Consider the following 25,844-nt stretch of genomic DNA (forward strand, 5'->3'; position numbering starts at 1 on the left):
AGCTCCAATTAGTTTAGTACTTTTTAAAAATCCTCCTAACAGTATACCAATTTTAAAAGAAATTTGTGTCTACAAATGAGCTAAGGGATGTCTCATACAATATAAGGGCCCCATATGGTTTTTTTCTTTCTAAAAGGAATACTTTTTCTGGTTAGGTATAGATATATCCCCCCCAGATATATATACATATATATATATGTATATGTATGTGTACATATACATATATATATGCTAAATATCAGGAAAAAAAGAAATTTAGTCCAGTAGCATGCCCCACTTAGGAAAAAACAGAGATTTAACACCATCATTGTAAACCAGCAATCCCAACACTGCTGTAAATATCCTGTTACTTGCCAAAATCACAAGGTTTGGAAAGCTTGAGTTTAACAGGGTGGTACAGCCTATAGGTGCATTTGCTGAAGTTACACATCTTTCTTTTCCTGTTTGTATTTTGGTGCACCTGATAGCCCAGAGAGTTTTTAGCAAAGTCTCTAGGTTGCTAGCTTTAACTAAAAATGCTATCACTGGGTGCAGGTGGCTCACTCCTGTAATCTTAGCTACTTAGGAGGCTGGGATCTGAGGATCACTGTTCAAAGCCAGCCTGGGCAGGAAAGTCCATGAGACTCTTCTCTCCAATAAAGCACTCAGAAAACCGGAAGTGGCACAGTGGCTCAAGTGGTAGAGTGCTCAACTTGAGCTGAAGAGCTGAGGGACAGCGTTCAAGCCCAGAGTTCAAGCTCCATGACCAACAAAATTAATTAATTAATTAAGATGCTACCCAAAAAACACATTCATAGCTTTGAAGGACACAAAGTGGGAATCCTTTTTTTATTTTAAATGTATCCTTTTACTGTAAAGATACTGTACAGGGGGATTACAGTTATATGATCTTGGTAATAAGTCAATTTCCTATTGAGCATTGTTACCCCCTCCTTTGTTTTTCCCCTACCATCCCTTTCCTCCCCACCTCCCCAACTCCTTCCTCTCCCCACAACGTTTGTAAAGTTTGTTTTCTTTTTTTATATTTTTATTGTAAAAATAGGGTACAGAGGGGTTACAGTTACATGAGTAAGGTAATGATTACATTTCCTATCAAGCATTGTTACCTCCTCCTTTGTTTTTCCCCTACCTTCCCTTCCTTCCTCACATCCCCAACACCTCCTCCTAGCCCCAAGTTGTAAAGTTCATTTTCTTGTACATCTCATTGTTACAATGGGTCAGACTGTATCCCTGTTTCAGCATTTTGTTGTTTCCCTTCCCCTCTCTGAATTAGAAAAATGTATATACAACATGCAGGACACCAGAATCAAATACAGTGAAAACAGAGGTTGTACCATGGAGGAACAACATACAAAGAAACAAAAAAAAATCATATAGTACATTATAAGTACATTAAAAAGAACAAGAAGTTGCTGGGCACTGGTAGCTCAGGCCTGTAATCCTAGCTATTCAGGAGGCTGAGATCTGAGGATCACGGTTCAAAGCCAGCCTGGGCAGGAAAGTCTGTGAGACTCTTATCTCCAATAAACCACTAGAAAACTGGAAGTGGTGCTGTGGCTCAAGCAGTAGAGCGCTCACCTTGAGTGAAGAGCACAGGGACAGTGCCCAAGCCCAGAGTTCAAGCCCCATGACCGACCAAAAATTAATAAATAAATAAATAAAATAAAATAAAAGAACAACAAGAAAGATAAAATCTCTTGTGTCCCTATCTTGGGGTTCATTTCTCATCAGATTATATGGTCATATGTACATAGCTTTTGAACTCGTCTGTTTGTCCTAAACATATACTAGTTATTGCAAATAAGGGAAGCCATGGGACCTATGTTTCTTTGGGCCTGGCTTAGTTTACTTAATATAATTTTTCCAAGCCTTTCCATTTCCTAACAAATGAGGCAATGTCATTCTTTCTGATAGAGGCATAGAATTCCATTATATATATATATATATATATATATATATGTATATATGCATATATATACACACACATATATATATATTCATCTACTGAGGGGCATCTGGGTTGCTTCCATATCTTAGCTATGGTAAATAATGCTGCGATAAACATAGTTGTGCTGGTAACTTTAGTATGGCATTGTTTGTGATCATTTGGATAAATGCCTAAAAGTGGGATTGCTGGATCATAGGGGAGCTCTATGTGTAGTCTTTGTGTAGTACTGCTTTCCAAAGTGATTGAACAAGTTTACATTCCCACCAACAATGAAATCCATTTTTATTGGAGTAAAACAGACCTTCTTTTATCCTTAAGTGCTGCCCCTAGAGGCAACAACAGCTCAGCACAGTTATCTGTTTCTTCTGGCATTTACCTACCGTTGTATTTCTAAGCGTACTCTGTGCTAGTGGCATCTGAGACTTTTCAGTTTAGATATTATTCACAGATTTCATTGTATGTGATACAAAGATTTATCTCTTATGCTTCCATTCTCACCCACATTGTCTCTCCTTCCACCTAACCAAGTTTGGTTACATTAATATGACTGTAAATATTCATCTCAGGGTGACATTGTCCAAAAAGAATTATACTCACAGCAGGGTTCTGGTGGCTCACACCTGTAATCCTAGCTACTCAGGAGAGTGAGATCTGAGGATCACGATTTGAAGATATCCCTGGCAGAAAAGTTCCTGCAACTGTTATCTCCTATTAGTCATTCAAAACTGGAAATAGAGTCATGGCTCCAAATGATAGAGCACTAGCCTTGAGCACAAAAGCTCAGGAACAGAGCCCAGTCCCCTCCTCCCACCCCAGTTCAAGTCTGATGACTGAAAAAAAGAAACAGAAAAAGAAAAAGGATGATATTCATTATGTGACTTATGAAATGGTAATCCCTCTATACAACACCTTCATAATAACAAAAATTATATTTAAAATAACAAATTATATATTTAAGATCTTCCTTCTGATCATATAAAATAATATTTATTGAAATGAATTCCAGGAAATGTAAAAAAAATTCATCTCAAGTCATGAATGATTATCTTGATTTTTTTTTTTCTTGTACAGATGTCTTGTTCTCTTATTTTTATAAAGAGACTCTATTCTCTCCTTAAACTTTTTTGACCAAGCTGTGAAACCTGCCAGGTATTTGATCAGTATTTGTTTCCTTTCCCCCTTTGAACGCTACTCTTCTTTGGCACTCTGGCCATCCTTCGGTTCTGGCTGGCATTGTTTTTCCCCTAGGATATCCCTCTGTCTGCCCTCTGGAGTCCTGCTTCCGCCCCCATTTTCCTCTCATTAGCTTATGCCTTCATGTTGTTGGAGCACATCTTAAAGGAGCTTCCTCGCACAGGAGGCTTGGCATACAGTACTCCCAAATATAATGATTCTACTCTTTTGCTCACGGTGTAGCCGAATTTTAGCTAGGAAATGGTTTTCCCTCAGAAATGTAAAAAATATTACCTTCTAGTATCGAGTTCTGCTTTTGAAAAGGATGATGTTATCTAGGTGTCTTGTCTTTACATGTCACTTATTTTCTCCCTTTTCTATTTCAAAAAATACTATTTTTATTGCTGGTGATGTAATTTATTTTAGTGCCTATCTTGGGGCTTGAACTCAAGGCCTCATGCTCTCACTTGGCTTTTTTCCCCTCAAAAAAAAGCTGATGCTCTACCACTTAAGCCATAGTTACACTTCTGGGTTTTTACTGGTTAATTAGACAAAGGAGTCTCTTGGGCTTGTCTGGCAAGGCTGGCTTCAAACCATGATCCTCAGATCTCAGCCTTCTGAGTAGCTAGGATTATAGGAATGAGCACCAGTGCCTGTGCTAACATTTCTTGATAATGTGACATGGTGTGTTTTTGTTCTTGTTTTTTCCCCTTACTCATCATGTAAAGCATTTGATAAGCTATTGAAATGTCAAAGCTTTTCCTTCAGCTCCAGGAAATTCTCCTATATAGTTTCTTTTATGAGTTTTTCCCCTTCTACTTTCCTGGAGTCTTCTTGACCACTATGATTTGAATGTTGGGTCTATACCTCTGGTCCTCTCATTTTAACTCCAATTATTTTTTGTTATCTATCACTTTGTTGTTGTAGTAATTCTGGGAGGATTTTTTAGATAAGAAAAAAAACTTTTTACATTTTTTTCTCATTTTTGGAGTGGTTGGCTTTCATGACACTAATTTTGTCTAGTGACCTTTGACTATCTGTTCACAGGATAACTATATTATAAAATGAACTATGAAAAATGATTGAAAGTTCTGAATAAAACTAGGTTTCTTGATGGTTTTGTTTCATTCTTGAGTTGGTTGGTTTGTGTTTTGCTGGTCCTGGGGCTTGAACTCAGGGCCTGTTCTCTGTCCCTGAGCCTCTTTGTGCTCAAGGCTAGTGCTCTACCACTTGAGGCACAGTGACACTTCTAGCTTTTTCTGAGCAGTTTATTGGAAATAAGAGTCTCATGGACTTTTCTGTCTGGGCTGGCTTTGAACCGTGATCCTCAGATCTCAGCCTCCTGAGTAGCTAGGATTACAGTCTTGAGCCACCGGTGTCTGGCTCATTCTTGAATTTTTAAGTAAGAATCTAGGGGGGGATTATCTAAGGGGATAAAACAATTTTCTTGGCTTGGATTTTTTTTATCCTGTGAGAAATTTCAACCTTATGGAAAAGATGGTGGGGAAGGAGAAAGAAAAAGATTGATTTTCTGAAAGGTACACAAGGGATAAGGGTCAGAAATATTTCTGATCAGTGTGACTTATTTGGTTTATTCACTATGTTCTGTCCCTTACTATACTCTTGTACTGTGTCCAATACCTTCTAGTCCTAGATTTCTCAGGCTGTTTCTCTAGAGGTCATGCATGCTCCATCTTGCCTGGCACAAGGACCATCTGATTGCAAAGGTGAGGGTGTAAGTTGGGGTCTATGATCTGCCTCTCATGGCTCCTTTCAGAGTTAACTGGTACCTTCCATTGCTGAGTTGTTTTATTGGCTTCCCATATCATGCAGTTAGGTTTCAAATTTCTAGGGCTTCCTATGACAGTTACTACTTGACATCTGCTTTCTGTCTTGAAATTTTTTCTTGTCATCTTTCTTTTGCTCTCTTTGCAATTTTATTCCTTATTTTTATTTCTTTATTACCATTTTATTGAGGCTTTGGAAAGAGTGCATTTAAAACCATATAGCCAATCTTCATGAAAACCAGGAGCACTTTATATTTTCTTTTTGCAGTGGAAGATAAAAGCCAAGAATCATCTACAAAATCCTATACATTGAGGTAAGTTTTCTTTTATTTACTGTCTATAAATTTATTTACTAAAAGGAATATTGATTTAAATTTTTCTATAATAATAACTTATTTAATTTATCAAAGGAAATAGATATTTGTATCTGTTACAGTGCCTTTTTACAATGTTTTTAGGAAGAATGTGGGAAATTATTAAATATCTTCTATTGAATTGAAATTAAATACATCTATATAGGGGCTGGGAAGGTGGCTCAGTGGTAGAGCACTTGCCTTGTATGCCTGAGGCCCTGGGTTCAATTCCTCAACACCACATAAGCAAAAAGAAAAAAGCCGGAAGTGGTGCTGTGGCTCAAGTGGTAGAGCGCTAGCCTTGAGCTGAAGTGCTGAGGGACAACGCCCAGACCCAGAGTTCAGGCCCCACAACCGGACCCAAAAAAAATAATAAATAATAAAAAATAAATAAATATATCTATATAGACTATATAGCCTATTCCTCTCTTTCTCTCCTCTCTCTCTTTCTCTCCCCATCTCTCTCTGTCTCTGTGTCTGTCTGTCTGTCTGTCTCTCTGTTTGTGTGTGTGTTTATTGGTAGAGGGGCTTACACTCAAGGCCTGGGCACTATCCCTTGGTTTTTTTTACTCAAGACTAATGTTCTACCCCTTGAACTTCTGATCTAATTCCAGCTTGTATCTGAGTTAGTTTTGAACCATGATCCTCAGAAGCTAGATCTTGAGTAGCTAGGATTACAGATGTGAGCCACAGGTGCCTAGCCTGTTTTGAGTATTGTAAAGGAGTATTGAAAAAAAAAATGTACTATCGTTAGAATGAGCACAACTTGTTTTATGTAACAAACATCTAAACAATGTAGGAGGAGGAGATGAGATCCCACAGGAAAACTGTAAACATCTGGGTAGAAGCCATCACCCAACACTGTGGCCTTGGTCTTGAATTCCTTGACCAGGGTATAAGTCTGGAATCTCAGGTATGGTTTTGCAGCATTTATCTCCTTCAACTTGCCCATCGGCATCATTTTGATAGCCAGTCACATGTAGAAAACCAAACTAGGGTCAAAAATACAGCTTGATTTAGTTCAGGTTACCTTGATTGTTCTTGTATGAAAGAGGAGCAGAACTAGACAACCTTAGGGGCTCCTGTGGGTGAATCAGCACTGGAAATGAAGGGCCCGCGTGGGTAGGATCCAGTAGAGGCATTGTCACTTAAATGTGTTGTTAATGTAGCACAAAGCACTTCACGGGCAGAAAACAGGCCTGTGATAGACACCCAGGACACAAACACTATTTTATCACCTGTAAAACATGAATGTCCCAGAAATATCAGAAGTTGGTCCTATGTGTGGTACAATTACTTGCATCCCATAAGGTGACAGTGCCAGCATTCGCTGAGAAGGCAGTGGGAAGGGACTGGAAGAGGGTCTATAGTCCCAGCTTCAGCAGGTCCTCTGAACCAAACCAAGAAGAACTGACACCGGAATGAGGTGTGGTGGATGGTGTTCACCTTGTGCTGCTAAGCTGACTTCCCTAGTGAAGCCTTCCAAGAAACTCAGGCAGAGAAATATTGTCTAGACTTCAATAACAATCTATTTCCAAGGGTACCTACGGCTGCAATTTGCTGTGTATCCGTGAATTTCAATGATACATTTGTCCTGAAATACAGCTCAGGTACATCTAGGTTTTTGGTTTGCATTCACAGTGGATTCTTGGGAAATAATTCAAAGCAAGATAATGCTCTGGAGCTATAGCCATCAGCTTAGAACTTTGCATTAACGTCAGGAGCTGGAAGGACTAAGCTGGCGATAGAACTGTATTCCAGGTAGAGCCAGACAGTTAAAATCCTGTTTCCAATAGGCCACAAAACACAGGTGGAGTCCTTTCAGTGGGGTAGAATAGAACTAGGAGACTCAATTGATGCTCAGTCATTGAAGATGCCAGGAACGTGTCTGGTATGTCTGCCATGGTCTACAGGACACCAGTTACAGTGATGGGCAGGTTTTTATTTCTTGGGAAACAGTATTTATGTATTTAAGGCTCCATAAATAAACATCCACTTGTAACATATGATCTGAGCTGAACATTGTGACTCAATGTTGGAAACTTAACTGGGTAATAGCTGTTCCCAACCTCATGAGATTTACACTCTTCTGAAAGGAAGACAGTATAGGGAACAGGACTGACTGTTGGTCCCTGAGCACTAATAGAGGGAGCATCTTCCAACAGAAGGTACAGCTGAAATGTCACAGAAGAAATTTGAGGAATGCTAAGGTCAGATCACAATGAAAACAGAAACTTCTTCCCCTGTGGTTCTAATGTTGCCTTAGAGGCTTCCTTTAAAAGCCTTAACTTTTTCACCAAGTTATCTATCTCTGAACTTCTTTACCCTCCCTCTCTCCCACCCTCCCTCCCTCCCTCCTTCCCTCCCGCCCTCCCTTCCTCCTTCCTTCCTTCCTTCCTTCCTTCCTTCCTTCCTTCCTTCCTTCCTTCCTTCCTTCCTTCTTCCAGACAATGCTGAGGTTTGAACTCAGAATCTTGTGCTTTCTAGAAAGATGCTCTACCATTTGAGAAACATGCACCCAGCCCTTTTTTGCTTTAGTTATTTTTCAGAGAGTGTTTCAACATTTTTTGCAGGGGGCAGGGCTCAGATCACAGTCCCCCTACCTGTGTTTTAGAATGAAAGACACATGTAGCAGGCTTATTTGTTAAGTTCATGTTGATGCATTTTGCTAACTTGTATGCTCAGGCTGGCTTGGAGCCATAATCCTCCCAGTCTCCACCTCCTGTGTAGCTGGGATTACAGAAATGAAGCACTGTATCCAGTCTTAGAATCCTCTTTTTTAAATGTCTTATTGAGCCATATCTGTTTATTGCTTCTATGTTATTTTTGAATAGGATATTGTAAGTGCTATGCAAAGTTAAGATCAGAGATACTGAGGGAATATAGAGGCAGAAATGGCTTCCTAAGGCTTGGAAGGGAGTTGGGAGGGGAGTGGAGAGTAGAGTCAGCGGGCAGAGACTTCTAGGAGAGGGAAACACACATGTGAAAGTGTGGAGATACCCGAAGATGTGTTTTCCACATCCTGCTGCAGACAGATATCCCCGCTTATCAGCAAGGCTTATGTTTCAAGACCACTAACCAAAGCCTCAGCTAGCCTCCAACTCCACATGTGTCTATGCATTCCTATACATCTGGATGATAAAGTTTCACTTATGAATTCAGCATGGTAGCACATTCATACCAATAAATTACTCAGGAAAAAATACTATATAGTAAGTTATGTGAATATTGTTTCTCTCCTCTCTCTCATTCCCTCATTCTCTATCTCAAGCTTTTTTTGTCCTTTTGTATTAAATTCATTTTTTTGTGAAAATACTGAACAGAGGGGTTACAATTACATGGGCAAGGTAATGAGTACATTTCTTATCAAGCATTGTAGCCTCCTCCTTTGTTTCCCCTTCCCATCCCTTCCCATCTCCCCTGAATTTATTTTAAAGGTATGATATCAACCTATCATTAAATATCTACAATATGAGAGGGAAAAAGTCAATAATTAAGATCCAAATAATGTGCTTAAGATGAGGGTTCCAAGGTGGGAAGCTTCTGGCCTGTGCCAAGACTTTGTCTACATGCTCCCGAGAGTCTTTGTTGCTTTGGCACAAGAAAAAAAAGCTCTTTCACTCTTTTATTTTACCTTTAAAAATATTTTTTTTTTTGAGACAGGATCATACTCTCTAGCCAGGTTATTCTCTCTTTTTTTTTTTAAATTGTAATTTTGCTTTCAAAGTAGTACTTTCACATGAATAAACCCTAAGTGAGAAAAACCAGAGCCAATGACAGCATAGACTTGCTCCTTTGTGACCTCTAGCCTCCAGTTTTTCTTTATTAAAGTTTAAATGCACCATTAGACATGTAAAATGAGTACATTTGTGTATTTTCATTGCACACAATAACAAAATGCATTCTTCTCTGCAACTTTGTTTTATCCTAGAGGTATTTAATTGTACATATTAACAAACCTTATTATAAAGATAATTGCATAATATTTTCTCTAAATAATACAACTAAATATTTTTATCATCCATCCATTAATGGTCATTTTTAAGTTGTTTTTGTACCTGATTGAGATAGAATATGGAACAGTAGATATAGGTTGAGTACTAATGGCTCACACCTGTAATCTTAACTACTCAAGAGGCTGAGATATGAGGATCATATTCAAAGTCAGCCTAGGCAAGAAAGTCTGCAAGACTCTTATCTCCAGTAAACTACTCAGAAAAGGCCAGAAGTGGCACAGTGGCTCAAGTGTAGAGTGCTAGCCTTGAGCACAAAAAGATTCAGGGATTGTGCCCAGGCTCTGAGTTCAAGCACAAGGACTGGCCAAAAAAAAAAAAAAAAAAGCAAAGGAATGCATTCACGAAGAACAAAAAACAATGACACTTGAGATAGCAAGGTACTGTAATGAGGAGCTACGAGAAACTTTGCTCTGGTTCAATTTTTTTTTTTTTTTTTGGTGGTGGGCATCAGGGTGGTCATGGTGTTTGAACTTGGTGTGAGGGCCTGGGCACTGTCCTTGAGCTCTTTGTGCTCAAAGCTAGAATTCTACCACTTTGAGCCACAGCCCCACTTCTGGTTTTCTGGTGATTAATTGGAGATAAGAGTCTCACAGACTTTCCTCCTGGGGCTGGCTTTGAATTAGGATCCTCAGATCTCAGCCTCCTGAGTAACTAGGATTACAAGCATGAGCCACCAGCGCCCCACTGGATTCAGTCTTTTAAAGTCAAGTTCCCATTCCTTGAATGGACACCATGCTGTGGCAACCCCAGAGCCCAGGAGGGGGACCAGTCTTAGATTGCATGACACCTGACAATGATATGACACCAGTCACCAGTGTCCACTAGGACCAGCTTCATAGTGTTCCTGGACTCAAATTTGATGAGAAAGAATTTGACCGGCAGAGAAGAGAAAAGGCTGTCTAAAGAAACATACCTGCACAGAAATGGAAGTATAATATTATGGTATAATAATATAATATAATAATTGAAATAAGCCAAGAGTTCCATGCGATGGAGGTTCTGCAAAGAGGGATGAGACTGCTGAAGCAAAGGCTGGAAATGGAGAAATAATGACGAGCCTCAGGTTCCATTTGCAGGTCCACGTAATCCGATAGAATTAGGTAGCCAATGGGCTTTCTAGCAGAGGCAGGACAAGCTGGAACTGGGTGGGAACATGATCAGGAGGCTGACTAGAGTTAGCAGGAGAGAAACGCTGAAGGTCACAGCTGACAGCTAAGTTAAGCCTGGCTCTGCTCATGTGAGATTCCCTGGAATGCTCAGACAGCGGTGTGAGAAGGTTCCATCTCCTCCAGAGATGAGGAAACTAGTGTGGAGATGTTGGGTAACTTGTTCAGAGTCACACAGCCAGGAAATAGGAAGGCTAGAGAGTTCTTTTTTGTTGTTGTTTTCTTTTTCAGTTTAGTTTTAAAATACAGGCCAGCTGAGTCTAGATCCTGCCGTTGCCACTGAGATACCAAGGCCTAAGCCATGATGTCAAGAGGGGTCCTAACAGAATTGTTGATGAGTTTAACTGCTCCCCTCCCCCAATGCATACACATGCTCACACCAGGCTCCTTTGGCTGCCACGTTGCTTCCATAAAATAGCATGACTGTTCTTTTCTTTTTCCTTTCACGAACCCTTCTTTTTCTCACTGGCTCCCTTTAACTGGGAGGCGGTGTCCGCACTTTCTTTTCTAAACACTCTTTTCGAGGTGGTTTTCCCCTGAGGCCTCATCTATCAACCTTCGTGTCGATTTGACCCAAATCTCTCCTTCCCATTCCCCATTTCTCAATCACACCCCTGAAGGTCATTTTGACTTGTCTATGCTCTCATCACGTAAGGCCCCATGCCTAAAATTAAACTCATATTTTACTTCAGACCCTCCTGATGCTTTCTATTACCAGTGAACTTAGTCTTAGGAATTGAGAAGACGGTTTGGCCTGAACTGCCTTTGCCTTCACACCCTGTCAGGTGTAGATTCTTCAGCATCATCTTAGATTCATTTCCTCCCCTGTCCCATCCATTCTTCCCCACTCCTTCCACTCACTCCAGTTCCTCTATATTGAACTCCCCACTCTGGTCAGCTACCTCACCCTCTTCATCCCTTCCCCAGCACACACAAACACTCATGCACACATGTTCACACCTGACTCCTTCCTACCTATGGTGTGTTGATGCTGGGTTCCCTACCTAGGTTGGGCTTGAACTCAGGGCCTGAACACTGACTCTGATCATCTTTTGCTCAAGGCTAGTACTCTGCCACTTGAACCACAGCTCCACTTCCAGCTCTTTCTGAGTAGTTTATTAGAGAGAAGAGGCTCACAGACTTTTCTCCACAGGCTGGCTTCGAACCTTGATCCTCAGATCTCAGCCTCCTGAGTAGCTCGGATTACAGGCTTGAGCCACCAGTGCCTGGCTCCTCCTTTTATTTTACCTTAGTGAGTGTTTCCTTGCTGGCTTCCAGATAGAGGTTAGAAAATATTTCCCTCCTCCAATGTTTTTTGTTTATTGTCTCTATGGAAGAAGTGTCTGCTAATGTGTTATATTCTCAAAATGTTAAACCATGTAACACTTTATTGTTTTAAAATAAACACTCTTCTATCCATAAGTCTAGGTATATATTTTCCCAACACTTATAAATTATGTCTTATATGTTTTCCTATTCAGAACATCAGTGATAACATTCAATAAATCCTTGTTAATGGTTGATGCTACAAACACTTGGATTTTATACTAGATATGTCCCTATAGGCTTAATTGTTCAACAGAATATTATTTATAATATTAGTATTCTGAACACTATTCTTTTAAAAGTCTGCTTCCTTGATAGAATCAAAAATACAAATACTCTGCTGTGTATATTCAAGCTAACTAAAGTTATTATACCTTGTATGGTAATATTTTTAATTATTCTGGAAGAAAGAAAAGAAAGCCCCTGAAGGCTAACAGTTTGAAATTGAACAGGACACCCCTGGGAAAGGAGAAGGTTCATGGGTCATAGTCAAACAGACAAAAAACAATGAGGACGATTGTGCCTGAAGATGGTGTTGGTTGTTTTTTTTTTTTTTTCTGGAGACAGTGTGTTGACAGTTTCCTTCCTCTAGGGTTATTGTTGTATGCCAAATGACCTGTGACAGCAAATTGATCACAAGCTTTTTCATGCAGGAGATATAATGTAGCCTTTCATACTGTTACCTGAATTGCCAAATGCAGAAACTTCTCAATGGCAAATTAATGTTAGTTTAGTATGTCATTTAGTAGTGTGAAACACCACAGGCAGTTCTGGAAGCAATAATAGTATGATTCATTGATCTTCATGAAGTTTCAGGTCTCTCCTTAAGTGTGATTGAAAAAAGTAATAACAAATTTGAAAAATGTTAGTCTTAAAATTAACTGTTTAATTGTTATTTAAATAAATGAGTGTATTGACACACTTGGGCTTTGCTAAATTTGTTTCAAAATTAAGTCAAATGTTTACCCGAAGGTACCTTTGGTTATAAAAATTAATGCTAATATACTTGTTCTAACTGAAAAATGATCCGTTCTTCCAAAGAGCAAGGAACCTAAATTGGAGAAAACATGTAAGGCCCATTATATTTGATGTGTAAGCATCTGTTTAAACCAGTTAACTGGTGATTTCACATGTCTAAAAAAATATCTCTTAAGTAATCTTTTGTTTATTGAATGTTGAAAATCTCTGTGTTAAAAAAATGTGGTAAAAATACTTTCCAGTGAATTTAAGAGACTAGAATTTCTTTTTTATTTTTAAATGTTTATTCAGTTGTTTATTTTGTGTGCATGCTAGTACTTAGACTTGAACTCAGGGCCTGAACTCAGGAGCTTTTTTTTTTTTTTTTATTAAGGCTAGCACCCTATTACCTGAGCCACAGCTCTACTTACAGCTTTATGCTGGTTGATTGGAGATAAGAGTCTCCTGGATTTTCTGCACATGCTGGCTTTGAACAATGATCCTCTGATCTCAGCCTCCTAAGTAACTAAGATTACAGGATTGAGTCACTGTCTCATTTTTAATGCTTTATAATAACCTTTGTTTTATTAGTTATTACATAGGAATAGCAGTAAAGAGAAGGAAATGTGGGAGTAGGGATATTAGAAAAGAGTTATTTTTCATTCTCATACTTTTATTCTCTCCTAATAAGAAAGAAAAAGTGTAATACTATAAAACTGACAGGAAATGCAAGGAAATCATTCATTATAGAATGAGGAAATTTATACACATAATGCTTTCTTTTCAGATGTTGGTCATTAGAGATAGACATCCTAGAAGAGTATTTAACTTTATTATTGAAAAAATGGATTGGGCAGGTTTTCTTTCTTTGATTTGTATTCATCAGTGGTGAATTTTATGTTGGATGCACTTATTAGAAGAGTATTAAAGCCTACAAGCATGATGGCTCACACTTGCAATCCTAGCTACCCAGGGGGCTGAGATGGAAGGATCACAGATGGAAGTCAGACTGGGCAGAAAAGTCTTCCAGACTCCACCTCCAATTAATCAGCAAAAATACCAGACAGGTGCCATGCCTTGAACAGTAAAGCACCAGCCATGAGCAAAAATGCTGAATGAACTTATTAATAAAATAAATAACAATAAAAATAGAAAATAGAAAAATGTCGAATGAGAGCATGGCACCTTGAGCTCAAGCCATAGTACCTGCAAAAAAAAAAAAAAAGGCATGTGTTGGAATTTGTGGTCAGTGTAATGTTTCATGACAAGATATTATCTGAATAGACCATTCTAAATGATTTTTAAAAGCAACAAAGTACCTATTGTCTGGTTTTTGTTTATATTTTCAGAAACAAGGAACCGGACACATTTAGTGATTACTACAAGGCATGGTCTGAAATCGCCACATCGAAAACCACAGAGCAATACAGAAATTCATGTAAGGTGACCTAGCCATAACCTATGTGCTTTCAGTGTACATTAATCTGTGCAATATCCTCAGCTTCTGTTGCTTTCGAAGACTATAGACACATATCTGTTATTTAAGAGGGGTAAACATCTCTGTTGACTCTATGTACTAGTCATTCAACAACTAGTAATTTAGTTCCTCTTTAGGGGACTAGACTGAAATCTGATTAAAAGCCAGAAAGGCAATGGGAAAAATAAAAGGTGAGTTTCTGCTACTCCTAAGGTTTACTTAACTCCCTTTACTCTGTAAAGGAGACTTTGTGGCTGAAGGAAACTTCAGTTCTAAACAAAGTTGCCTTCTGAGCCAGAAAATGTATTAAGTAGAGAATAAGAGCCTAGGGCTGTTCAGTCATATAGATCTAAAGGGAAATCAGTCACTACCATTGTGTGGTAAACACTCAGAAACTATGAAGACAGAATGGCAGGGTGGACATCTTGCTGGTTGCACTGACGTGGATCTGTAGAATACAGTTTCATTATGCGGATCAAAGGAGGCTATGCTGAAGTGTGCTTTTGCCTGAGCCAGCCTGTGAACATGGTGCGTCTGGAAGTGAGCCGTTACTTTGTGGTTCCCATGTTCAGTGATGACTGCACAGTCCTTTCACTTTGATTGTCTATGTTCTTCTTGACTTACATGATACTCTACAGCCATGGTTTTTCTTCTCTCCTAAACACTCTTTTGCCTTTGAACAAGAAGTTCTTCCTTCAATCCTTTCTACCCACTGCCATGTGACTGCTATGGGCACTTTTCTAGCCAGATGACTCTTCAGAAATCCACACGCACATATTACAACTGCACATTGGAAATCTTACCTATATATATTAGAGGCATGTCATATTGAAGGTGTCCCCAAATGAATAGGTCACTATCTTGGCATTGTCTTTATGAGGCCAACCCTTCTCTCTCTCTCTCTCTCTCTCTCTCTCTCTCTCTCTCTCTCTCTCTCTCTCTCTCTCTCTCTCTCTCTCTCTCTCTCTCTTTTTCTCCCACTCCCTCTCCCACTCCCTCTCTCTCATCAGTTGTGGGCCTTGAACTCTGGGCCTGGGCACTGTCCCTGAGCTCTTCAGTTCAAGGTGAGTGCTCTACCATTTGAGCCACAGCGCCACTTCCAGTTTTCTATTGGTTACTTGGAGATAAGAGTCTCATGGACTTTCCTTGCTTGAGCTGGCTTCAAACCATGATCCTCAGATCTCAGCCTCCTGAGTAGTTAGGATTACAGGCGTGAGCCACCAGCTCCTGGCTCTTTAATCTCTCTCTTTAAGCTTTCTTTACTCACAATATTATGAATACTTTTCTCCTCTTCTATTTTGTATGGTTAATGTACATTAATAAAGAAATGTCATGTTCTTTCAGGAAGTCAACTATGAATTTGTGATTATACTTATGCTTGTAATCCTAGCTACTCAGGAGGCTGAGATGTGAAGGTCTGTGGCTTAAGGGAAAAGAAGTCTATGAGACTTGACCACCAAAATTAACCAGCAAAAGTCAGGATGAAAGGCATAGCCCAAGTGGTACAGCACCCACTTAGCAAACATGAGGCCTTGAGTTCAAACCCCAGTATTACTCATAACAGTTGTGTGTGTGTGTGTGTGTGTGTGTGTGTGTGTGTGTTAGGTACACAGATTTTAGCAACTATTTCAGTATGAAGAATTTCTTTCTGATCTGAGTATATATGAATGTTTTAATTTCAAAGATATGTGATGGGCAAAGCTTAGTCCATTCAGCAAACACATTTCAACACCTGCTATAATGGAGGCACTGGAGGCTCCATGGTCCCAGGCCAGTACCCCCTCACTGCACAAACATGGTGACATCACTGGGCACACTTTAGGGACTGAGTCAGATAAACTCCTTCAAGTGCCAAAAAGTTATAGGTTGGCATTTGTTGGAATAATGCAGGGGCACTTAGATACTCTGAATTCCTAGAGAAAAAAAATAATTATAAAAACATTGCCTAAAAGTAAGGAGATTTGGAGTGATTGTCTTACAATTCAGAGCAATTAAGAATGAAAGGAAATAATGATGATCATGAATGATAGTTTCTTTCTCATGAGAGTGTGATCCCCAAAGCCTTTCATTGTGTTGCTTCTGTATCTGCTACTCACCTAGTATGCAGCTTACCCCTCTCCATGAAGACAACAGGTTGGTAATGGTTATTTCCAGCCAATAATTTCTTTTTTTAATACGTTTTTATTGTAAAAATACTGTACAGAGGGGTTACAGTTACATGAGTACATGAGCAGGGTAATGAGTACATTTCCTATCAAGCATTGTTACCTCCTTTGTTTTTCTCCTACCATCTCTTCCCTCCCACCTCCACAACTATACTCCCCTCCCCCACCTAAATTGTAAAGTTCATTTTCAACATAGTGTCTTGTGCATCTCATTGTTACAATGGGTCAACCTGTATCCCCATTTAAGCATTTTGTGTTTTCCTTTCCCTTCCTTGAATTAGAGAAGTGTGTATACAAGATGTAGGGCATCGACATCAAATACAGTGAAAACAGAGGTTATCCCATGGGAAGGAACATATAAAGAAATAAAAAGATCACATGGTACATTATAAATATGTTAGAAACAATAGCAAGAAAGAAAAAACCACTTATGTCCCTATCTTGGGGTTCATTTTGCTTAACATCATCTTATCTGTTCATATGTACATAGCTTTTGACCTTTTCTTTGTCCCAGACAAATCAAATAAAGACTGGACAAATGGGATTGCATAAAGCTGTAGAGCTTCTGCATGGCAAAAAACATAGCTTGCAAGATCAACAGAAAGCCCACAGATTGGGAGAAGATCTTTACTAGCCATACAACAGATAAGGGTCTCATATCTAAAACATACTTGGAACTCAAAAAATTAAATCCCCCCACAAAAAATCTTCAAAGAAACCACTGCCTGATAAATAAGTGGGCTAAAGACTTAAAGAGAAAGTTCTCTGAAGAGGAAATAAGAATGGCCAATAGACACATGAAGAAATGCTCAACCTCTCTAGCCATAAAAGAAATGCAAATCAAAACAACAGTGAGATTCCACCTCACCCCAGTTAGAATGGCTATAATCAAGAAATGTGATAACAACAGATGGTGGAGGGGATGTGGCCAAAAGGGAACCTTACTGCATTGTTGGTGGGAGTGTAAACTTGTTCAGCCACTTTGGAAAGCAGTATGGAGGTTCCTCAAAAGACTCCATATAGAGCTCCCCTATGACACAGCAATCCCACTTTTGGGCATTTACCCAAATGATCACAAACAAGGCCATACTAAAGGTACCAGCACAACTATGTTTATTGCAGCATTATTTACCATAGCTAAGATATGGAACCAACCCAGATGCCCCTCAGTAGATGAATGGATCATATACAGTGGAATTCTATGTCTCCATCAGAAAGAATGGCATTGCCACATTTGTTAGGAAATGGAAAGACTTGGAAAAAATTATATTAAGTGAAGTAAGCCAGGCCCAGAGAAACATAGGTCCCATGTTTCCCTTATTGGCAATATCCAGCCAAGAATTTCTGAGATTTGGAAACTTTGTGCCAGATTTCACAACCTCTGTCCCATTCTTTCCTTGGAATTGCTATGAGAATGTTTTGAGAGCTTTACTTCAATAATAACCAATACTTAATTCAAAAAAAAAATAAGTGTAAACTTCACATGTGCTGCTGGCCATTTTGTCTTTTGATAGTTCAGCTGGATGAGATCTAATACTATCTTTTTTAGTGGCCTAATTTCCTGGCAATAATAAAGATGAAGCTTTTAGATTGTAGAATTCTTCAACAACTCAGAAACGAAAAAGAAAACTTCCAAGAACTTCATTTTCTATGGTTACATTCTTATTTGGTAAGGTTTACTAAAGTCAATATGCATATTTTTTAATTATTATTATTATTTACTGGCTCTGGGGCTTGAACTCAGGGCCTAGGCACTGTGCTGAAGGCTAGTGCTCTACAACTTGACTCACAGCATCACTTCTGGTTTCTGGTAGTTAATTGGAGATAAGAGTCTCATGGACATTCCTGCCCAGGCTGGCTTTGAACTGAAATACTCAGATCTCAGCCTCCTGAGTAGCTAGGATTACAGGTGAGCTACTAGCACCTGGCTCAAAATCATTATCTTTTATGAACGGTGAATAAAAATATTTGATTTGGGTTAAAAACCCTTTTGATATCTTTGTATGTGATCATACTTAGGGTTTTTTTTATTTTTTGGCAGGGGGTGTTGTTTCATGGTGCCAGTCCTGGGACTTGAACTCAGAGCTTTGATGCTGTCCTCGAGCTTTTTTGTTCAAGACTAGCACTCTGCTTCTTGAGCCACAGCTCTATTTTTGGCTCTTTGGTGGTTAATTGGAGATAAGAGGCTCATGGACTTTCCTGCCTGCGCTCGCTTTGAATCAAAATCCCCAGATCTCAGCTTCCTGAGTAGCTAAGATTACAGGCATGAGCCACCCGTGCCTAGCTTGGTGATGCTTTTATTTATCCACTGTTATTTAGTGAACACATAATGTATCTTGTGCACAGTAGTATATGAATCCTGTGACATGGGCATTAGTAATATTGCCCTAGTTTACAGAAAGGAGAACAAAGAATAAGGGTTGCTATGTAGTTTACACATGAGGCAGAGTATCATACACTAGTAAAGAAAATAACTTCCACATCCAGATCACTGGAGCTTAATTCTGGCTCTGACATTTACAATCCATGCGACATGAAGTGTATTTTGTTGTCCTTTGGGGCCTAGATTTGAATTTTCTACTGCTTGAGCTACACTCTCAGCTCTTTGGACTTTAGTTATTTTTTACATAGTATCTACCATTTTTGCCTAGGTTAACCTAGACTGTGATCATCCTATGTAAGCCTTCCATATAGCTGGGATTGCAGGAACATTTCACCATCCCTTCCTTTATTGAGATTGAGTCTTACTTTCTTTTTGCCCAGGTTGGCTGCAAATCATAATCCTCTTAAACTTTTCCTTCCAAGTAGCTGGAATTATAAGTGTACCACCAATACTTGGCTATGATATAAGTTTCCTAACCTCTCTGTGGCCCAATTTTCTCATCTATAAAAGGCAAGTAGAATCACAACACATACCTCTTAGAGTTGATGCACTTAGAACATAACCTAGCACATAGAGCTCAAGAAATACGTCAGTTCTTAATTTTTAAAAACTGTGGTCCAGGGACATGAGCCAGATCCTTTAACTCAACATTTGTTACTCTATCATTCTATCTTGCCTTTATAATTTAACAGCAAATTATCTCAGCATAGTGTGCAATTCACATTCAGACTCCGAAGTTTGCACAGGCAATTCATTTATCAATGATTTTTTGGTTCGCAAGCATAGGCCCTCCTGTGGGGAAGCACACCATTAATGCACTACTCTCTGTCCATCACTGAAGAATGTCAAGTAAAAAGGTTTGGCAGGGAAGAAACAAATGCATATGGTTGTGGGAATGGCTCCTTCACAACTCATAAGGAAATGTTTATGTGAGAGGAAGAGAGTCCCTCAGACCCGTGTGCTCTACAGGACTGAGCGCAGGCTTCCTTGTGTTTGTCTGCTGTCATTAGGAAAAGCCAGACAGCCTGAAGCATCATGGGGATGCTTGCTTTCACCCTAGACTTCTCATTCTGCAACAACTTGAGCCGGCAGCCAGGGCAAGTGTCTCACACATGCACTGAGAGGCAGGAGGCTGTGTGTCTGTCTCCTCTGAAGTGCTCTCAATCTTGACTGCCATTAGAACCACCTGATGAGCTGGTAAGAATCCCCCTTCTTCCCCCCCGCCCTGCCTCATAAGGGCACATAGCAGACCATTTCCCTCAGGATCTCTGGGCAGAGGACCAAATAGTCATAGGTTTTTGTTGTTGTTTTGTTTTTTATTGGTTGTGGGGCTTGAACTCTGGGCCTGGTTGCTGTCCTTCTGCTCTTCAGCTCTACCACTTGAGCTGCAGTGCCATTTCCAGTTTTCTGGTGGTTTATTGGAGATAAGAGTCTCACGAACTTTCCTGCCCAGTCTGGCTTTTAACTGCGATCCTCTGATCTCAGCCTCATGAGTAGCTAGGATTACAGGCGTGAGCACCAGTGCCTGGCTTCAGTCATGGTTCTAAAAGCTCCCCTCCCCCCCATTGGCCACAACATGAAGCCACAGTTGGGCAAGCTCAAATGGGAAGAAGATGATGTAGGAAGTTAGCAATTCCTCAGCCCTGTAACTAGTGAGATTACACACTTAACTCTGTATCTCATCTTTCCATTGTATTAATGGGCAAAGCTCTTCTCTACATTAAGTTGCTCAGTGATTAGCATGAGAGAAAAAGTGTGAAAAGGAAAGATTACATTTTCAGTTTTATCGAGCATGATGGAGACTGCCAATGAAGACATGCTGAGACCAGTTGGTGCTATGGAAAGTCCAGCAAGGGTGGAGGTGAGGTTGATCTCAGGCCAACTTCCAGAGATGTGTGTCCCCAAAACAACATGCAAGTCCTGGGGTTTGATCCCCAGCACCACAAAAACTAATAATATCAACAAAACTCATAGCGAAAGGCATGACTAATAATCTTCAAAACAAACAGCAGACGAAGAACCACATACTCAAGAAATGAGAGAATGATTTTATACTACCACAGATTATAAAACAAACAAGGACAAGCTTTGTAGTGATAAAAGAAATTCAGCTTCCAGGGATTGGGAATGTGGCTTAGTGGTAAAGTGTTTGCCTAACATGCATGAAGCCCTGGGTTCAATTCCTCAGTACTGCATAAACAGAAAAGGCCAGAAATGGCGCTGTGGCTCAAGTGGTAGAGTGTTGCCTTGAGCAAAAGAAGCTCAAAGACAGTGTCCAGGCCCTGAGTTCAAGCCCCAGGATTAGCATAAAAGGAAAAAAGGAAAAAAAAAGAATTTCAGCTTCTAGAAACTCGGCTAAAATTTCATTGGCCCTCCTCCCTTCTATATAATCCCTCCAATTAACATTCATTGAGCATCTGGACCTAAACAATTGTCCCTAATTATTGTGTTGGTAACATGAAGACGTGGAAAGCTTCTTGAGTAGGTTGGAGACAAATGAGTAAAAAACAAAAACAAATAGAATAAAATATGAAATTATATAAATACTGTGGGTTTTTTCATCTCAGATGGCAGAGAAAGCATGAGTCTATGATGTCTGACAATGGGACTACTCAGGAGCAATGATTGTGACACTTTGGGTTCATACTTTGGGTACAAGGAAGAGGTAGCCTGGTATACATACTCAAATATTAGATATAAGAAAGGCAATCCCTCAGGGCTGGGAATGTGGCTTAGTGGTAGAGTGCTTGCCTAGCGTACATGAAGCCCTGGATTCAATTCCCCAGTACCACATAGACAGAAAAAGCCAGAAGTGCTACTGTGGCTCAAGTGGTAGAGCTAGCCTTGAGCAAAAGAAGCTTAGGGACAGTGCCCAGCCTCAGAACTCAAGCTGCAGAACTGGTACACACACACACACACACACACACACACACACACACACACACACACACACACGCAATTCCAAAATAATTAAGGAAATAATACGAAGGATCCTTGAATAGAAAACTCAAAAAGAAATCACAGTCACAAAATATTATATTTTACATTTTAGCCCAGCACAGTGGAGATTCCCAGGTTTCTGTGTACACTGGGTGAAAACTTATTTCACTTGTGTTAAGCATGTAGTAAGGATTCAACTAATGTTAGTTATGATAATAATCTAAAGGATATAATGATCCATCACAAAGAACCCAAGGGTCTCACATTTGCTTTTGTAATGTATTCCTTTATCATATTAAGCCTATAAGAATATACTCTTGCAGCTGGGCGCTGGTGGCTCAAGCCTGTAATCCTAGCTACTCAGGAGGCTGAGATCTGAGGATCGCGGTTCAAAGCCAGCCCGGGCAGGAGAGACCGTGAGACTCCTATCTCCAATAAACCACCAGAAAACTGGAAGTGGCGCTGTAGCTCAAGTGGTAGAGCGCTCTCCTTGAGCTGAAGAGCTGAGGGACAGCGCCCAGGCCCAGAGTTCAAGCCCCAGGACCGACAAAAAAAAAAAAAAAAGAATATACTCTTGCTAGGCACCAGTTGCTCACACCCATAATTCTAGCTACTCAGGAGGCTGAGATCTGAGGGCTGTGATTTGAAGCCAGCTGGGGCAGAAAATCCCCCTGAGACTCTAATCTCCAGTTAATCACCCAAAAACTGGAAGTGGCTCAGGGACAGCACCCAGGCTCTGAGTTCAAGCCTCATGACCATTTTTTCATTCATTTATTCATTTTTTGTATGTGTATATGTATGTGTGTATTGGTATTGGAGCTTTAATTCACCCCTATTCAGGCTAGGTACTATCTCTGAATTTTTTCTTTCAAGGCTAGTAGTGCTTTATCACTTGACCCACATCTCCATTTCCTGCATAGTAGTGGTTAATTGGAAAAGAGTCTCACAGACATTCCTGCCCAGACTGGCTTCAAACCACAATCCCCAGATCTCAGCCTCTTGAGTAGCTAGGACATAGGCATAAGCCATTGGAACCTGGCTCTATTTATTCATTTTTCCCAGCTCTACCTACTCTATCTATCTATGTATCTATCTATCTATCACCTTTTTTTTGAGGGGGGGTCCAGTCGTGGGGCCTGAACTCTGGGCCTGGGCGCTGTCCCTCAGCTCTTCAGCTCAAGGCTAGCACTCTACCCTTGAGCCACAGCACCACTTCTGGCTTTTTTCTTTTTTTGCTTATGTGGCGCTGAGGAATCAAACCCAGGGCCTCACGCATGCAAGGCAAGCGCTCTACCACTGAGCCACCTTCCCAGCCCCTCACCTATTTTTAAATGTTTTTATTGTTATTATAAAGATGATGTACAGAAGGATTACAGTTACATAAGTCAGGTAAAGAGCACATTTTTTTTTTTGGACAATGTCACCCCTTCCCTCACTCTCTCCCAGTTTTTCCCTCCCATCTCCACCCACAAGTTGCATAGTTCATTTTCAGCATAGCGTCATAGTGTCTAGTGGGTACCATTCCTGCATTTGTTCACCCTTTGTCCCTCCATTTCTGTGCCCTTCCTTGCCCTCTCAAAGACATATAAATGAACAGAAGAGAAAACAAAACAGTAAAAAAAAAAAGAAAAAAGCCTCTTGTTCTCCCTTCCTGGAGTTCATTTTGATAAATATTGTTTTGTGTGATCAGATGCACATAGGCATTGTGTCTTTCTCTTGCTCTCCTAAGAGTGTCCTCCTTTCATCTCACTGTATGAGAATGCCTAGAGACCCGTATATACATATTCTTATATACCTGTTTGTGTGTTATGTATGTATGTGTTTGTGTATATATGTGTATGTGTATATGTTTGTTTATGTGTGTTTGAGGCAAGAGAAAAAGACCGGGAGGGAACATTTCCAATGAAAATCATTTAATAGAAGAAAATAACTTTTTAGATTTTTCGTTCTATCTATGGCAAGTTGAAAGGAAAAATTAGTTATTGATAAGAAGAAAGCTCCAGGCAAGATTAGTGAAGAATATCTAGCTCAAACAGTTTGTCTTGAAACTCTGAACAATTGTAATTAATAGATAACTAGATAAAGGATAGACTGATTTAATGTATGTCACATTGACGTTGCCAATGCCCGGAGCAGAGGAAAAATTTGGCTGGAGGCATAAGGTTCATAATGAAGCATAAGCTCAGGAGACAGTGATGTAATCCTAATACAGATCTAAGCTGAGTGGATAGAAGTGTAGTGTGCAAATCAAAAGAGGTAATGACTCCACTCACATCCTTGCTGTCAAAGATGGAGATCTGAAATATCACTAGGCATGTAAGTGAGTAATAAGAGTGCTTGCCTCAGATGTATATGGCCCTGGGATTATCCTCAGAAAAGAAAAAAGAAAAGGAAATCTGAGATGTTACTTTCAGTCCCAAAATACGTTTTTCTTACTTGAAGAGCTAAATGAGAAAATTGTTGAATGATAATGCCTGTTTTTTTGTTTTTGTTTTTGTTTTGTCCATTGTGGGGCTTGAACTCTGGGCCTTGGCGCTGTCCCTGAGCTCTTCAGCTCAAGGCTAGCTAGCACTCTACTGCCTGAGCCACAACACCACTTCCGGTTTTCTTGTGGTTAATTGGAGATAAGACTCTCATGGAGGGGCTGGGAAGGTGGCTCAGTGGTAGAGCACTTGCCTTGTATGCCTGTGGCCCTGGTTTTGATTCCTCAGCACCACATAAGCAAAAAGAAAAGAGCCGGAAGTGGTGCTGTGGCTCAAGTGGTAGAGTCCTAGCCTTGAGCTGAAGAGCTGAGGGACAGCGCCCAGGCCCAGAGTTCAGGCCTCACGACCAGACCAAAAAAAAAAAAGACTTGTGGATTCTCCTGCCTGGGCTGGCTTTGAACTATAATCCTCCCATTTCAGCCTCCTGAGTAGCTAGGATTACAGGCGTGAGCCACCATGCCTATGTTATTTAAAATATAAATTATCTGAAAACTTTATCACTATTTGATAAAGCAAAAAAAAACACACAAAAACCTTGATATATTTAAACATCTAGTTGACTTTAATGGACAGTTCTTGAATGGGTATAGCATGTCACTTAAAGCATAAGTAAGTGTTCCTCTGAGTATGACACTGTATTCAATCTTAGCACTAGTTACATGGTAGCTGGAAGAGGAACAAGGAAACAAAATGCAGTCCAGAGTTAAGTCAACCTCAGTTACTTCTGGTTACTTTTCTTTGAAGGATTAAAACAGAGAGGATTTTCTCATCTCTGTACAGGCTCAGCTTCACTAGACCCTTCTGATGGGTTGCTATGAATTTCCTATATTGGGAGAAATGGGTCTGCTTAGGCATTTTCCTGCTTCCTTAAGGTGTCTACTTGACTTTCTGGCATTTAGCATGATTGACTCCATTTTGGTTTGGTCTATTTAGACCAAAAAGAGCTCAATCTCAAACAGTGGTTTCCCATAAATGTTATCTAATAACATAAATGATATATAAATAAATGTCATTATAATGAAAACAATTTCCAAATCACAGTCTACTTATTTCAACCAACATTGAATATTACAAAGTTTCAATAAAAAATAAGAAATTTGGAAAGTCTCTGTGCACTATATCATGACTTAAACGATATAATTTATGTGATTGCCATGTGTCTGACTTAATAAAAAGTGAATTGTTTTTTATCTCTGAGTTGTTAAAGAATGTATTTATAGCTTCTTTGCTAAATATTTTAATTTCAGTGTTTGAAGATCCAAATTTTATTGGAAAGTATTACAGATGGAGGAAAATGGATCTGCAGTGTTATAAAGAATGGAAGTTAAAGTAAGAAATCCCAGATTCTTGATTCCATTATTTTGAAATGCTTGTTGTTCCTCTTTCTAGTAGCTAACTGAACCACTGGAAGTAATTCTTGGTAATAATAATGTATACTTTTTACTTAAAGTTTTTTTTTGGTGTTAACTGTAGTTTGAACTCAAGGCTTCAATCTTGCTTAGGAAGGTGCTCTATCAATTGATCGAGGCCCTTGGTTCTTTTTAATACCTTATTGTTCAGGTGGGGTCATGAGTTTTTGCCCACAGATGGCCACAAACCTAAATCCTCCTACTTATGCATCTAACTGGAATTTGGGGTTATGGTTGCATACTCCCATGCCCTGCTTATTT

At 39.7% G+C, this 25,844-nt stretch overlaps 1 protein-coding gene across 5 annotated transcripts in view; it reads left to right on the forward strand.

Annotated features, from left to right (window-relative positions):
- Ube2u (ubiquitin conjugating enzyme E2 U) overlaps positions 1-25,844 on the forward strand; it is a 60,271-nt gene that overhangs the window by 14,355 nt on the left and 20,072 nt on the right. The window contains exons 6-8 of one of the 5 annotated variants that reach the window (XM_070004648.1): positions 5,177-5,222; positions 14,076-14,164; positions 25,422-25,503. In XM_070004648.1, coding sequence (XP_069860749.1) covers positions 5,177-5,222; positions 14,076-14,164; positions 25,422-25,503 — 217 coding nt within the window. Of the gene's footprint in view, positions 1-5,176; positions 5,223-14,075; positions 14,165-25,421; positions 25,508-25,844 lie in introns of those variants that run through there. The other 4 variants (XM_070004650.1, XM_070004649.1, XM_070004651.1 and 1 more) reach the window with 4 other exon arrangements.

This window comes from Dipodomys merriami, unplaced genomic scaffold, assembly GCF_024711535.1.
Source record: "Dipodomys merriami isolate MVZ:Mamm:240054 unplaced genomic scaffold, mDipMer1.0.p SCAF_637, whole genome shotgun sequence".
In the NCBI taxonomy this organism is placed as follows: domain Eukaryota; kingdom Metazoa; phylum Chordata; class Mammalia; order Rodentia; family Heteromyidae; genus Dipodomys; species Dipodomys merriami.